The sequence below is a fragment of the Ostrinia furnacalis genome, unplaced genomic scaffold, assembly GCF_004193835.3.
Source record: "Ostrinia furnacalis isolate ACB-3 unplaced genomic scaffold, ASM419383v2 OfSCF0069, whole genome shotgun sequence".
NCBI lineage: Eukaryota > Metazoa > Arthropoda > Insecta > Lepidoptera > Crambidae > Ostrinia > Ostrinia furnacalis.
The window spans coordinates 1443036-1459329 of NW_021130308.1; the positions used below are offsets into that span (position 1 = coordinate 1443036).

General features: G+C 36.1%; 1 protein-coding gene across 1 annotated transcript in view; it reads left to right on the plus strand.

Moving 5' to 3' along the window:
- Positions 1-16294, plus strand: part of LOC114349633 (probable cationic amino acid transporter) — a 69140-nt gene that overhangs the window by 21190 nt on the left and 31656 nt on the right. Inside the window, exon 2 of the mRNA XM_028300093.1 lies at positions 11628-11782. Within this exon, the coding sequence (XP_028155894.1) occupies positions 11628-11782 (155 nt within the window). The remainder of the gene's footprint in view (positions 1-11627; positions 11783-16294) is intronic.

Below are 16294 nucleotides of genomic sequence, written 5' to 3' on the forward strand. Positions count from 1 at the left end.
ATCTGAATAATTTTGAACTTTACTGACGAACAGTTAAAGATTATTTTCTCTAACTCGAGATTATTCTGTAACATAGTTTCAAAAGGTAATATGTGCTCGCGATTCGTTGAAGGAATCAATTTGAAAACTGACGAACCTTTTCATTCCGCGACTGTACATAAGACCTATGTAAAAAGTATTAACGTAGTCGCGAGTAGTAGGGTAGTAGAGTTCGCTTGTCTCTACATTGTAAGACAAAGTCACTCCATCTGTATGTTACTTTATACGTTAAGATCTTTTAAACTATGTTACGCTTCCACAATAGACAGAGTAAAAAAGGTACAGTCAGCGTCAAATAAGTAGTTCGTGACACCCAAAGTGGCCAAAAAGTTGACATCATCATCTGAAATCTTCGGAAATAGGACATCCACTGAACATTATGCCTCCCTCAATGACTTCCACATCGCACGATTAGTGGCCTGTATCCAGCCTTACAACACAACCTTATTCCAATTGTAACAAAGACGTGTTGCGAACTTTTTGGCTACTTTGGGTGTTAAACTGACTGTACCACAATAATACTAATCTATCGAGATAAAATAGGTTAGAGGTTGTACATATGTACAGACTACCTACATTCATGTAAATTAAACCTTTCTTCGATCATTTAGATATAATATGTTAAGTTGATTTTAACAAAGGTCTGAATTTTTTGTTTATATTTATGCCGTCTGTCCGTTACACCCTGCATCCCCTTTGTTCTAATTATGCCTCGCTTAAATAACAAATTGCGGAGAGCGAATTGTGGCTAATGGCCAACTCTCCCCTTTTTAATGAATTTCACGCAAAGTTCTATTTAACCTTTGCTTGCAGCAACAATTTTAATGCGAAGACCTGATCTTTAGTTTGAACCATCCGAATGCGCTGTTGGAAGTTGGAACTCAAGATACTAACCGTGGGACACTATTTAAGTTGTGAGCCTAACTATGAAAACAAAGTAGTTTATTATTAAAATGGTATTGATTGCGTTTATTGGTATTGTCTTTCATGATTTATGTACTTTTTAATGTGTCCGAAATACTTTTCATAGCATTTTTTCCACTCAGCTTGAGGCACCTCTAAAGCATGGTTTTTGACCGCACCGTCTGTTGCTTCTGGCTACATAAATCGCTGTTCACGCATTTAATTTTAATATATGGGTACCAAAAGAAGTGTTTAGATTCCAAGCAAGAATTTTGTAGCGTTGGACCTGTTTATTTCATATTTTGAGTGTTCAAATAGTCAGTTGTTTGACGAGACGTGTAAAAGCTCACATTTTCGTCACGAATGGCGATTCGACTAAGCTGGTCAATTTCCCTTATTAAACTGAAGACATTTGGGAAAAAAGTGGCTGTTTACTATTAAGAATTAACCATTCTAAATTTCTCTAGTGACGTTTCTGTCACATAATCGGATATTTCGGAAAAATAGGCGACCGTAAGTTTCAAAGTGTTCCGAGCGCATGGGACTTTTGTTGGAATTGGTTCATCTTAAAACACCTCCATAGTCGATAGCTGTTTATTTTCAGGATCATTATGCATAGATCCTTAATTCGTCAGCTGTCATAATTTTAAAAACGGCTCTTAAAGCTTTTTGAACTTATTTATCAAACATTTCCAAGGACTAAACGACACAAGCGTCCTATTGAGCGTTTGAAAAAATTTGTGACATCCAGCGAGAAAAAAACGTATTAACCATAATATGGTCATACAATATTTTATTACTGCTGGTGGAATTAAAAAGTTTTGAATAAGGTTATAGTTAAAAATGTCAAATTTTTCATTAAAAGTATCAGATGTCGTCTAACAACACGTTATGTTGTCGAGGCTCACAACTTAAATAGTGCCCTAGTAATAAAAAATGGTAGTGTGGTGTATATAGAAAGGCAGAGAGAGGAAATATAAAATTCAAAGTAATCCAACCTTTTGCGATAAAAATATGATCATTACGATCGTACTTAAATTAATTGGGGTTCTTCCTACTCTTGCTCCATATCAAATACATCTGTAGATAATTGAAATTGAAGCTTTTCCAAAGCAATCAAAATGTTAAATTAAAAACAGAAACCTTAAGATATGATAAGAAACCACCAACCTTCAATATTTCTTAGTGAGGTATGTCGAACACGCTTCGATCTCGGAATCCCCACAAGTTCTTATTAACTTGAAATCAATTCGCAATTAGGCTTTGATTGAGGATGTTCAATGAAATGTATTTTCAGATTCACTTCATAAGGTACAAGGTGAGTATGGCGTAGGTAGCGTGAGATTAATGTACCATTAAATAAATTCGTAGGTATCTAAAATATAACTCAAAGGTGACTGACTGACTGACATAGTGATCTATCAACGCACAGCTCAAACCACTGGACGGATCAAGCTGAAATTTGGCATGCAGGTAGATGTTTTGACGTAGACATCCGCTAAAAAAGGATTTTACGAAATTCCACACCTAAGGGGGAAAACGGGATCCACGCGTACGAAGTCGTGGGCGGCCGCTAGTTCATTCATAATTTGGCTTTAGAACTTGTCCAGATGACGCGTTTTTTTTCGCGCGTTTTCTTTCAGATAGTACTGGTACTAGGTTCCAGTTAAAATTACTATACCCCAGTAGATAGTAGACTACGGGTGTCTATGGATGATGGTAATATCACTTACCATCAGGTGATCCGTGTGCTCGTTTGCCTCCTGTCACTTAAAAAAAAAATCATAAACATCGTACAGATGCAGTCGTGCATTTTTTTACTAGTGCATGTGGACAGAATCTAGTAAGTTCCTCATGATCGCACGAATACAAACGTGTCATAAGGATGGCCTTCCGTAATTATTGTACTTGCTTGTTGTTACCGATACAGTACACCATTATATTAGCTAAACCCATAAGAAGCTGTTGTTGAAGTGTTTAGGACATGTGAATACATTGACGAAACTGTTCACTGATATAATTATAACTAGCGGCCGCCCACGACTTCATGCGCGTGGGTCCCGTTTTACCCCCTGAGGGGTGGAGTTTCGTAAAATCCTTTCTTAGTGAGCACCTACGTTCTAAAAGGAACCCTCATTCAAAATTTGAGACTCCTAGCACTTGCATTTTCTGAGATTACCTTTCGCTTTTAAATAAATAGATAATATGAATCAATCTTTAGAAAATATTTTACTAAAAACATTGTTATTTTGTCACAAGTCTTTATCACTGTTCCTTTCAATGTAACAAGTTGATATTGACCTAGTTCCCTCACCTCGACTGAATCGTGTAAATTGATTGTCTTGTCTCGGACAGTAACTTTAAATAGAATCGGTTAAACGTTTAATTTTAGCGATTTTGTCGCCAAAATCGATATCTCGAGACAAAGAGGACCGATTGTATTGAAGCAACAATGTTTACACTTTGATGGATTTCTAATGGAGACAGATTTAAGGACGTAGCACATTTATCAACCCGGAAAGGGATCGTAACCGTATCAACTCGAGGCGGTCAGTATTCTTTGCATGAAACTACATACTGCAACGCATACTTATCCGCACCGCAACGTAAACGCCTCGCCTCGCGGTTGACAGCGTGCGAAAGGCGATGACAGCTCGCGAAAGGCGATACGGTGTTGATCCCTTTCCGAGTTGATAAATCTGCTATGACCTTTAAGGTCATTCGTATCTACCGTGAGTAAGGATTAATGTAATTTTTATAGACGACAGTATTATAATATAAATTTTTATTGCAAAATAGCTTTTATAACAACTATTTCAATGTTTAGGTTTGCGTGCTGTCATCTACACTATTCTGTAAAGAATAAAACAGAGACATTTAATAACTTACTGTACTTTTTTACCGGACAGTAAATACTTGTTTCATAAAACCAAATATCATTGCAATAAACCAATACCTCATTCCACTATCGTAATATCATAAAACCTATCTCTCATATTTTCACGAATGGAAAATCCACTTTTGTAGGCGATATTGGTGATTTTTACCCAATATAGTTACAATCCAAATCGTTTCCAAATCGTCTTATTTATGAATCAATGTTAAATGAAGAACTAAAAAGTCAATGAATGAGCAAAGAAATGTTACCTAACTAATTGTGAAAAATATTCTGAAATCAAAGATGTTTACTTCAAAAGAAAAAATAAAAACCCAATGATTCCATAAAAGCTTTTAACAACGATGTTTATTTTCTTATTTCTCAAAGCTATCTCAATAAAACGTTGTTTTTGTTTACTGCGACAGAAACTAATTAGACTAACTATTATTGAAACTTATCACATTAATTACTAAAATAGTCACAGCAATCTATTTACACAGTGCTATTTGAAACCAGACTAGATAAATAACACACGAAATGACAAAATAAATGCAGAGAAAAAAAACATTAAACACACATAATATTACATAAGGTTCGTGACACCCAAAGTGGCCAAAAAGTTGATAACACAACTTTAATCCAAACAAAAACGTATTGCAAACTATTTGGATGCTTTCCAAATAGTTCGTGACATCCATGTCACGAATTATTTGACGAACTGTAAACAACCTGTCAATACTTCAGCCCCCCTAGACAAAACGCACTTTTTGATCGAATCGAAAATCGAATCCGTCAAAACTCCATACAAAAAAGGGGCTTTTCGACCACTTTTCGACTGGTTTGAGATTAAAATTTGCACTTTGTCTAGACCCACAGGAGATTTTCAAGGTTGTGGCCAATATTATGGTCCAGTGCTTTTAGACTTGTTTGGCTGAGATCTTAGAGTGTGCGGAATGGGTAGGGTTGCCAGATATCCAGGATTTTCCTGAAATTTAATTAATCGATTTTTCACAAAGTTGCAAACAACCGACTGCGTAGCAACACGTGAGGGTGCAGTATCAATTTTCGCGGTGTAGAGACAAAAGGCACGTTGATAAAAAGTATGCCGAAAATCTTTTTGTGATGATTGTTCTGTCAAATCGATGATTTTTTTTTGTCTTTTTAAAATAAATATGTAGTCTAATCTCTCCAATTCTCTCTCCCACTCGTAACAGAAACTTAACATAAGGGGTTGCCGAGACTACTTATTACTAATTTAGTAATTTGTACAAAAAAATCTTTAATAGGGGCAGATTTCTACGTCTTTTATCTCAATAATAAAATTGCATCAGTTAAAAGTTCTTCGATGATTGAAAAATCAGCTCTAAATAAAACTTTTGTTTTGTTTATAAGAACGTACTGTATATATGTATTTTTATTTCTGAAATTCGTGGAACTATTTCTGTCAACCCTGACCACGAGAGCAAGCATTGTGATCCTAAACAATAGCTTTACTCGAGCAGATGCTCACGTATGTCACCGGCATTTCGAATCACAACCTACCCTCCTCAACACAGCATTGATTCATCTAATTGTACAGTCACGGAACGAAAAGGTTCGTCAGTTTTCAAATTGATTCCTTCAACGAATCGCGAGCGCATATTACCTTTTGAAACTATGTTACAGAATAATCTCGAGTTAGAGAAAATAATCTTTAACTGTTCGTCAGTAAAGTTCAAAATTATTCAGATCAAAGTTGTTTGACGATTTATCTTGTCAAGATTATTATGATTGATAAACTAAAACCTTCTTGTTGGTTCAGCCTGCCATTATTATTTCTATTAAATAAAAAAAACTACATTTTGTAACATTGCATGGGATAGAAAATGAAACAAGCAAAACCTTATTCGTCAGCAAACGTCATATTTATTTAAATGTTAGCAGCACTGTTTCTTGCACTGTTATTTTGGCAGGTTTGACTCTTACAGTACCTAGTGCAAGCGAAAACCGACACTAAGGTGACGAACCTTTTCATTCTGCGACTGTACCTATCGGTAATTTACTTACCTACCTACTTCAAGTGATTTGTATAAGTGACTGTGTTTGTACTGTACTGTAAACTCAGTTCTTAAAAAGTTACTTCTTCAGTCGAATAAATTACGTTTAATATTAATTAAGGCGCCTTGAAACTGTTCTAATAATTTTGACTTAATTATACTCTTTACTCTATAGAGCCATTACTCTATCAAATAAAACCGAATACTTAACATTGAAGAACGCTTTGATTGAACATTAGAAAATTGAGAAGGTCCATGATCTTAATGAACCGACATCACAAAAAGGAGTATCTTTTAGAAGGCGAATTGCAATGAAACCCTAGTACACCCGTATTCACAAATATTACTATGAGGTCTCACTGTGCGGTTGGACGCACAGGGTGACACACGAACCAATCATCACAGAACTTTATTCAACGCTGTGCGTTCGATTTGTTGCTTCACTTACGCAAGCATCGTTTGTGTTAGCATATTATGCCTTAACCCACAATGACGGAAGCCAAGAAGCTGCACTATTTGATTTACTAGTTTCTATTGACCCAGATTTTAATTGTAAAAGTCTCATGCAAATCAATATTGTAGCGCTATTATTAAATGCCTTTCCTAAGCTAGATATTGTATTTAATATTATGAAGATGACTCTCAATTAATGTCCTCTTAAACTTGTCTTTGCGGATCTTGATTAGTCTTTTAATGAATCCCTGAGTTAATGCCATCTTTTTCATAATAATCGTCGACGGTATAAAGAAACTTTCCTAAGATTAAAACAATCTTGCTATATTCGTTTCTTTAGTACCTACGAAATACTCGGCAGCTCGTAGAGTTCATTATTTCATGTTACTTTAAATTTTGAAAATTATTAAATGCTTATTTTGTTATTTTTGATTCGTTATATCACTACAAAGCTGCGTTTCCTTTGAGTGGTAGGTTGTTAACTCGCTGTTGCAAGAAGATACGGTTTTACATATAGATTATGTAGGTACTTAATATTATAAAACTGAAGAGTTTGTTTGTTTGGTTGAACGCGCTAATCTAAGGAACTACTGGTCCGATTTATTTATTTATTGATAAAGGTACACCAACAGCAATACACATTTAAGACATTCACAGTATACAACACATATTGGGGTTTTAGTTTAAATATGTTTGCCAATTACAGGTATACACAACAATTTCCATGGTCCGATTTGAAAAAAAAATGTTGAGTTCGATAGCACATTTATCGAGGAAGGCTTTAGGCTATATAACATCACCCTACAGCCAATAGGCGTGAAGCAGTAAAGAAAAATGTTGCAAAAACGGGAAATATTTACTCAAACTATTTTCACGCGTACGAAGTAGCGGGCAAAGCTAGTAAGAAATAAAAGAAAATATCTTAAAAGACGTTGAAGATTATTTTTATACGAAAAAGCATTCGTTATCACATCAAAAATTCTCAGAAAATTTCTCTCTTACATGTGCAAAGTGACAATAATAAATCGTTAGCATTTCGCGCTCGCATTTCTAGCTGGGAGCTGCATTCTGCTGGCGCTGGTGTTATGTAGCGATTTTTCGCGGTATTTTCCTTTTTTAAACGTTCCTGGAAGTGCTTTCACAGTACATATGAAAATTAGTAGACCCACTACGGAAGTAGTTAACATTAAGTTACTTGTTAAATGTATGTTAAAAATAAGCGACTCTAATCGCTAAGATTTTTTAAAAGCTAATTGATTCTTCTGCACTCCACTAAATAGGCCAATCAAAAATAATGATACATAAGCTATAAAAATATACTCAAATAGTAAAAATAATCATCAAGCCCATTGGGCCCGATCACACGAATTTTCCCGAGTAATTTTGTAACAAATCGGTCGCCCCGGCTAAATGGGAGTCGTTTATAGGCCGATTTGCCGCGTAATTACAAGCCAGCTGATTGCGGTCGCGATCAGCCGCCGCCATTATACCGCGCAGCCCAAAAATAATGATAAGTAGAAAGATAAACGCCACTTAGCGCTAGGACTAGTAGAAATCCCGTCAGAACTCAAACTTATAATGATACAATGACCAAAGATTGTTCAATTAGAACCTAAGATGAGTTGCAGCGCAGTGTGGCGCCGCGTCGCGTGATATGGCGAAATCTTTCGCTTGTTCCGCTTTTTGAAAGCTTAAATCCTGATATTATAGGTATTTTCAACCGACTTCAAAAAAAGGAGGAGGTTCTCAATTCGACCCGTATGTTTTTTTTCTATGTTTGTTACGCGATAACTCCGCACATTAATAACCGATTTGAACAAATCTTTTTTCTGCGTATAGGTAATACCTCAAGGGTGGTCCCATTTAAATTTAGTAATAGAAAAAACAACCCCCAAGGGTGGAAAATTGGGGATGAACTTTTTTATACGCAATATCTCCGCCGATTATAAATCAATTTGAACGATTATTTTTTTGTTGAATAGGTATTATCAAAAGGGTGGTTTCATGCGAATTTGAAGAAAATATTTCACCCCCAAGGGTGGAAAATTGGGGAAAAACTTTTTATACGCAATATTTTCAATTTTTAGTTTTTTTTTGTGTTCACGCATTTGAAGTCGGTTTTATTTTTTTTAAAAGTTAATTATTTGTGATCGGTACCAGTGTGACTCGATGGGAATTTGTTTCCCAACGAGTAAGAGGGTTACTCGTTTGGGTGTGACTCGCTGGGAACAATCGAAATCTTTTCGGTTCAGCACCTTAACCCATCGTGTGCTTTAGCTCTAAGGCAAAGGCTGCTAGCGGCCCTAGGATTAGTATAAAGCACATAGTACGTCAACACTCCCAACTAATCATCTCAAAACAATGACTAAAGACTATTCAATAATCATCATACTTAAGTATTCATGTGAAACTTTGTGAGGATGGATTTTTGTTACCCTTTTACTGTGTTTAATGAGCGTCGTTTAGCGGGCGATTTTCAGCGTAATTCCAAGCCAGCTGATTGTGCCCGCGCCGATTAGCCGCCATTACACTATACGGCCAAAAATAACGATAAAGACCAATTAGAGGCCCTAGGATTAGTAGAAACCACACCCAGGACGCGAGCCACGTCACAATTCTAAATAATCCGCTTAAAATAATTACTTTAAGCATAATTATTATACTTGTATCGTATCTATCTTACTAATATTTTAAACTGTATTTTGCCCACGGCTTCGTCCGCGTGAAATTCAGTTTGTTATAAAAGACATAATAACACTAGTTATAAAAATAAAATACTTTCTCTCTTCCTTTCAGAAGAGAAAAGAGCAAGGCACCTTATCTTTTTTCTCACCTCCTCTTAACGTTCATAAGAGTCAGTCGCCGGATTTCTCCAATAAAAATAAAATTAGTTTAAAAAAAAACTTAAAATAAAATAAATACATAAATATAAAAACAAAAATATATAAAAAAAAAACATTGTATTAACTATCATCATCATCATTATTTTTGTAAATATTATTGACTCACGTACTTTTACAGTTTGCTCGTACAAAATAGCGAGAAACTGTTCCACTCTCTCTCAAAAAAAACTATTTAAGAAAGTCAACATCTACATTTATCTCTAATTATCTGGTAATAACCAGATTTTTAAAAAAATACAGCTTTACATAAACATACCCTTAGGAACAAAAATAGTGCTATTCGCGTTCCATTTCAGCTAAAATATAAAAACATGAGTTACATTATCCACCGCCAGTCTGCTTGTGACCACGGCTGCAGCATAGCAGCCAAAACGTCAAGCCTCATAATAAATGTCGCGCTGAGACCCTTGTTTCTCTTTTTAGTAATAAATAACATACATTTATGAAAGCTTTTTAAAAATGCTTTTATTTTGGTACCCCACTCGATAGGTTTTGTTGACTTTCATTTTCACAAAATAAATGGCGACCAGCAGTCGCCATATTGAATTTTCAATAACGTCACGTCTTTAGTGACATTCGCCGGAGGAATCGATTGACGTGCGAATCATAAAAATCGGCCCATGCGTTTGGCCCAAAGTAACATACATACTTTTATTTATTTATTTTTTATTTATTTTATTTTATTTTGTTTGGAAAACATACAGTGAAACAATAATAGATTAACCACTGCTTAAGAAACTATACACCATTTACATGTTTTCGCATATGTGTAGCAATACAATACAACAAAAGCCAATTCGCTTACATGAGAGAGTTATTTTTAAATTAAGATCTATACCTACATTAAACAGCTGATGAACCGTCGAACCAAGATACTTATGCTTTTAAACACATTACCACTCCTTTTCGTCGCGCAGTCTGTTAAAAATAGTGCTTCTGTCTCTAAATATACTGTGGCGCTTGTTAGCAGAGTTCCTGGGAGCCGCGGCCCATTCACAAACCCTACAGTATTTGCTGCTCCAGAAAAATACTTAATTGTCTTTAATTAGGCGTTGACCGCAGGAAATTCTCATTTACTGCTACCCTCAAATTTGCGCGCGTCCTAGTGATAATAAGTGTCTACCTATAGACGTCATTAGATATAATAAAAGTTTTATTATTGAAGTTACTTTTCGGTGTCTTTAATTTACTTAAAACTTCTAATACCGATTACATTTTTAAGAGAAGTACGCCCTACGAGCCCTTAGTGAGCATAGCCTGATTGTTCAAAGGCTTCTCTGAATTATATTCAATGAACTATTCTGAACAAGGCGAAAGTTTATTTTATTTTTATTTTATTTTATTTATTTATATTAGGGAAACAAACAATTTTGACATACAGACAAATAATCACACAAAAAATAGGACAGAAATCAGCAAAGTTTCCACAATTAAAATTAATACAGAGTGCAGACTAAAAATTAATTAAATAGTAATAAATTATACATTAAATAATGATTCTCTATATCCCTGAAAAATCCCGATTGTATTAAAAATTATGAAAAACCCAAACTATTACCAAATAAATACAATTTTGATTTAAAAAAAAAATAACTCCAAGTCCAACTAGGAAATAAAAAAAAGCTTTTTAAATGAACGATGTAAATATTTGTTTTTAGCATTCGAAATGTAGGTATTGACAAACGATCTGTTTTCATGACCGTCTGGTTGTATGATATAGACGGATTTTTTTTTCGGGACTATTCCCACCTCTCGTTCCCACCACTGCAACTCCTGTGTATATAGACGGATGTATGACGTTTAAAAGGACGGAACGGAGGACTCCTCTTTGGCAAAATTCCTCGGATAATTGCATTCCGAAGATGTCATAGAGACGACCGGCGTGTTTTCGCACGCTTCACTTGTTACTGCTTGAGCGTTTTTAATAAAAATTAAATATTGTTTACATTTGGGCAATTTGTATTTCTTAAATACTTATCAGCAACATCATTTGTTACCCTCGCAATTTTGCATAAATAAGTTCATGGGTCAATTATTTTAGTTTAATAGGAGACCGTAGCCTTATAAGCCTTTTAACCACCTCTGTGGTCTAGTGGTAAGACCACCTGCTTCAGAAGCAGAGGTCCCGGGTTCGATTCCCAGTGGGGGCAGATTTTTCTGTTCGGTTTGGTTCGTGGTTGGCTTGTTCTAAGTCCGCTTGGCTAGCTACCACCATCTTACCCAAGTCTGTCGATAAAACAACAATGTTAACAGCATTGTTGTGTTCCGGCAGTTAGAGGTAAGATAGCCAGTTCTTCCGTTGTTGAGGATTCCTGGTGAAGCTCGCTTCCATCTTCGGCCTGATCATCACTTACCATCAGGTGAGATACAGGCCAAGAGCTTCCTCGTTGTGGATAAAAAAACATGTTTCTCCAGGTACCCTGCTGGCCTACACCCTGGTGTCTGCTTGCGTGCTGATCCTGCGCTACCAGCCCACGTCTACCAACCTGATCGAGCTGCTGCCCCAAAGCCTGAGGACCCCCGTAGAGCCTGAAGGAACTGCGTCTGGCCAACGCGAAACCAGCTTTGCGGTAAGTCATAAATATTGAGCTTCTAAGTACGAGTAACCTACAATAAACAGTCGTCTTATTTTTTCTGTTTAGCCTGAAGGTTAACTATTTGGTCAACAGAGTTCGCCTTACGTATACCAATTTATATGGAACTAAAGATAGTAAGAAGTAAATAAACAGACGTTAAATACGAATTCTTCTGAAATTCATTGAAGTAGTTTCAAGACAGTAGTCAAAAATGTTCAAATGTTCTTTTCATTCTGAATATTTAATTATAAGACATTATGTGACTGTGCCTTATATTATAGAACTGTGTTAGTTTGAATTTTTACTTTTTCGGATGGACATTGCTGATAGTCGTAAGCGGCTTTTTCAGCTTCACTGGACAATAGGTGAGCGCAGATAGCTCTCAACCTTTAGTCTAAGTTCATAGACTGCAGGATTATACAACGTCACTCGGGACGGGACTCGCGTCACATCCTCCTATCGCTCCCAAACGACTAAACTAGGTAGTTGTTGATACTTATGAATAAATTAGTGACCAATGTCCCATTTTTGTAGTAATACATTTGTCCTTGTAGCTCGACCATGAGTTCAAGCCGAAAGCAGCTTTGCATTGTAAAAACAATAAGTACTTGCTAGTTCTTTTAGTAGCATTATAGTTCTTATTTTAAAAGACTTAAAGTACACAAAAGTTCATTCAAACTTCACTAGGATTACAGTGACCAGAGGCACGGAAGCTTTCAATTGCCGCGTAAGCTCGTTAATCGATTCGATAGTCGTTCGAAATTGGAAATCCGTTTGAAAGCTGTTGGTCCCAATTCTAGTTGGTCTCGTCTCCATATTGATACTCTTCATTTTACACTTTAATATTGTACGTGGAATCACTCATATTTAATTTTTCAAATCCATCGAATTCGGAAAGTAGCTACTTTCCGAATTTGAAGGTGTAACAATGTCTACTCTGATGTAGATTCATCTATGACATATCTACATCTTTGAAGGTTTAGTTATGAAGAGTAATTAATAAAGTAAGACGACCGTTTTTACAATTTCCCTCACCGGAAGACTCCCACTCCAACTCGATTATCTCGAGATAGGCTGCACTTCCTTTTCACGGGAAGCCCACAAGACACGTCCGGTCTTTGAAGAAAACAATATTGACCCCCTTAGATATCAAAGGCCAAGGTGCCAACGACACACAGTCGTACATGAATCTAGAAAATAGTATTGGCACCAATGTTGGGACATATTCACGCTGCCTCTGACGGGACAGGGCTGGTAAACACCTAACGAACCGATCAACGTTGGTACAAGTGTTTGCAGCAAATTGTGGCGCCGGTGTAACACAGATCGAATTCAAACTATGTGTTCTAAGTACGCTTTTCATTGCCACTGTCCTCCCTCTTATTCACCTGAAAGAGGTCACTTTCTGGTAATTCTTTCTAGATATTATGACATGTATTGCCTACTTTTTACACATACCCCCTTTATTAATAAGAAGTTACACTTAGGATGAACACTGGACTAAAATGACATTTCCATTCTAAATGAAAACTTAAGCCAGAGTTCAACTAGCCTAGACAGTCTTTGAATAGAAAACCAGTGAATTTTGTCTTTGGAACAATACTGCTGATAGGCCAGTAGTATTACTATTAAATTCTGTACTATACTCGTAGAAATGAACCTCCCTAAATATGAGGAATTAATTAAAGCTAATAAACTCAAGAGAAGTTTGAAGCAAGTCTCGGATCTATTATTCTATTCATAACGTACCTACGTATCTTTTTATATCACGGGCCGACAAATACTGGAATAGTATAGTTCCCTTCGAGGGCAATTTGCGCGAGTTTCCTGGAGGTGTGAATCAGGGATGTTAAGGATATGAAGTTTCGGTTATGGATACGGCTACGGATATTCGAATATTATTATACCGGTTTTGGTTACGGTTACGGATATGAAATCATTTTGGATTATCCGAAAGTTTCGGATAATTTCGGTTAAGAGTATTAGAATTTGAAAAATGTAAAATTCAAATAGCAAGATGCTGCGCGACCCACATAGCCACTTTATGTACTATGATGACACCTATGATAAAGGTTAAACAGGCAGGGATATTAGATGGTGCCAGGAAACGCCAGACAAGTAACAAATATTAAAAAATATTAAGATTTAGACTGCGCCTTTATCCGAAACTATCGAAAACTTGAATCGGTTTCGGTAACGGATATTTTTTTTTCGATAGCTTCGGTTACGGTTATGGATATCCATAACATCCCTGGTGTGCATCCATTTGTCCCCATGCGCCTAGGGGACATGTGGCGTACAATACAACGCTCTAGGAATTAATCTAACTAAATAGGATTACCGTTGTTTGACATTCTATAGGCTGACGCGATGCTGTGGGAAGCAATTACCAGAGAAGCATTATGTGATGTAGCAAATACGATACAACGTTTGCTTATCTGTCGCCATTGTCTAAAAGTAACACAAGTTATTATAATGTCATGAACAAAATAGAATACTCGTCAGACTCAGGTCCTAACCACAGTTTACTTAAAACATAGTTTGTAAACCTAACTTTCAAACCTAGTAAGAATTATTTACACTACACTAAACTCGGAGGTTCAATTGGTTATACAGTTGACAGCACACGCTCTTATGACAACTGTGTAAGATACCGCAGTGGGTAACTTGATGTGCTCCCCGTATTACAGGCTTGAATCAACCCGATTGTCCAAAAAAAAATACAATTTCACGCTTCGCAGGACACGTTACAGTTGGTCTCATCGTGAGACCTTACAAGCTGGACATTAGAATTTACAACATTATCTGTCATTATTAAAGAAAATGAATAATTTTCCAATGGCAAGTCAAAACGAAACAACGACATCCTAGGGTTATGACGAGTCAAAACTTTACGAGAAGACCGAAATTTTAGAGGAAAGAAAACGTAAAAACTGAAAATAAAAACTCCGGAGTCTGGAGACTAAATCCTACTAATATTCCTATTCCTGCTAATATTATAAATGCGAAAGTTTGTATGGATGTCTGGATGTCAACATGTTTGTGTTACTCTTTCACGCAAAAACTACTGAACGGATTTTGATTAAACTTAACAGTATCATTGTTTATAACACAGAATAACATAATGTAGGCTATAATTTATGACGATCTGTGACAAACTAAATTTCACGCGGGTGAACCCGCGGGCACAAGCTAGTTCCACATAATTATCTGTTAATTAAAGACCTACATAATTGTGGCGTATGTCATACGCAATAAGAACCTTTTTATGTCCTATACCTATTAAGTAATAGGACTTCCAAAAATTAATACTATATCCTGGTTACCGGGACCCAAAAGCCAAGTTCCAAGTTCAACTCGGATACAATTTGAAATACATTTCTTGGATTTATGAGACATGTCATAAAATTGATACCGCTCATAATTTACTGAACCTTAAATAACAGAAAAAAATCAAATCACATCGCCGAATAAAAGAGGATAGTGACATCTAGCGGCAACGGCTGGATTTTGAGGGAAGGGAATTTATGGTTTATGAATTTGATCTTTATTATGAAAGCCAGTAAGTAAACATTTTAACAACCTTTCCTTCAATGAAATGAAGTTTAGAACTGGGCTTTCAAATGATACCAATATTAGTGGGAAGTGGAAGCATACGTTTTAAAGTGTATGTCGCGAGAGGTGCGATTTATTTGACGCCGAGTGTAGTTTTCCCGGCACATTTCAACTCTAGCCCAGTTGTGTAGGTGCTAGTTTTGTCCCAGTTTTGTCCCGCTAACCGGAATAAGAAAAGTTAATAAAATGATTCTAGCTGGGACATTATTATTGAACCTAAAACTAAGGCTGAGTTGCACCACCTTATTTAAACTGTAACAATGACAATAACTGGTGCTTTTTGTATGGAGTTTGACAGATTTTTGACGTTTGTCAAAGTAAGTCAGATAGTGCAACCCACCCTTAGTAAATTCGATATGTTAAGTTTAAAAAAATTACAGTTTAAGTCGAACAGAGTTAAATTTTTACTGTTCGCTAACGTTCGCCGAACCTTAGTCTTTTTCTCATTCCTGACTTATTTTCCCGGGAAAACCATGACATTTTCTGGTTGGGTTTTTATTGGCGATCAAGTTGTCTACAGCTTTCCTCGGATAGTCCTAGTAATGCTCTACTTCTGGGTTTCGGCTTGACGTTACTTTTTGGGACATCCTGTATAAAAACGGAAATGTACGAGTAACAATATAATTGATTATACCTAACTCCATTAGGAAAAAGTCATAATATGAACATACAGGGTGTCCCAGAATGGGTGAATCAAACTGATAGGGGAGGTAGCTCTACTAATGTACTATCCCTAAAAAATATGAAAAAAAATAAAGCGCATAAGGAAACAAAAACATTTTTTTGAAAAACTGAAAATTAATATACTTTGCCTAAGTACCTATCTGGCTATAATTGCTGCGTTTGGAGTTTATTTCTACTTTTTTTCTTGCTAATATTAATTGGACATGA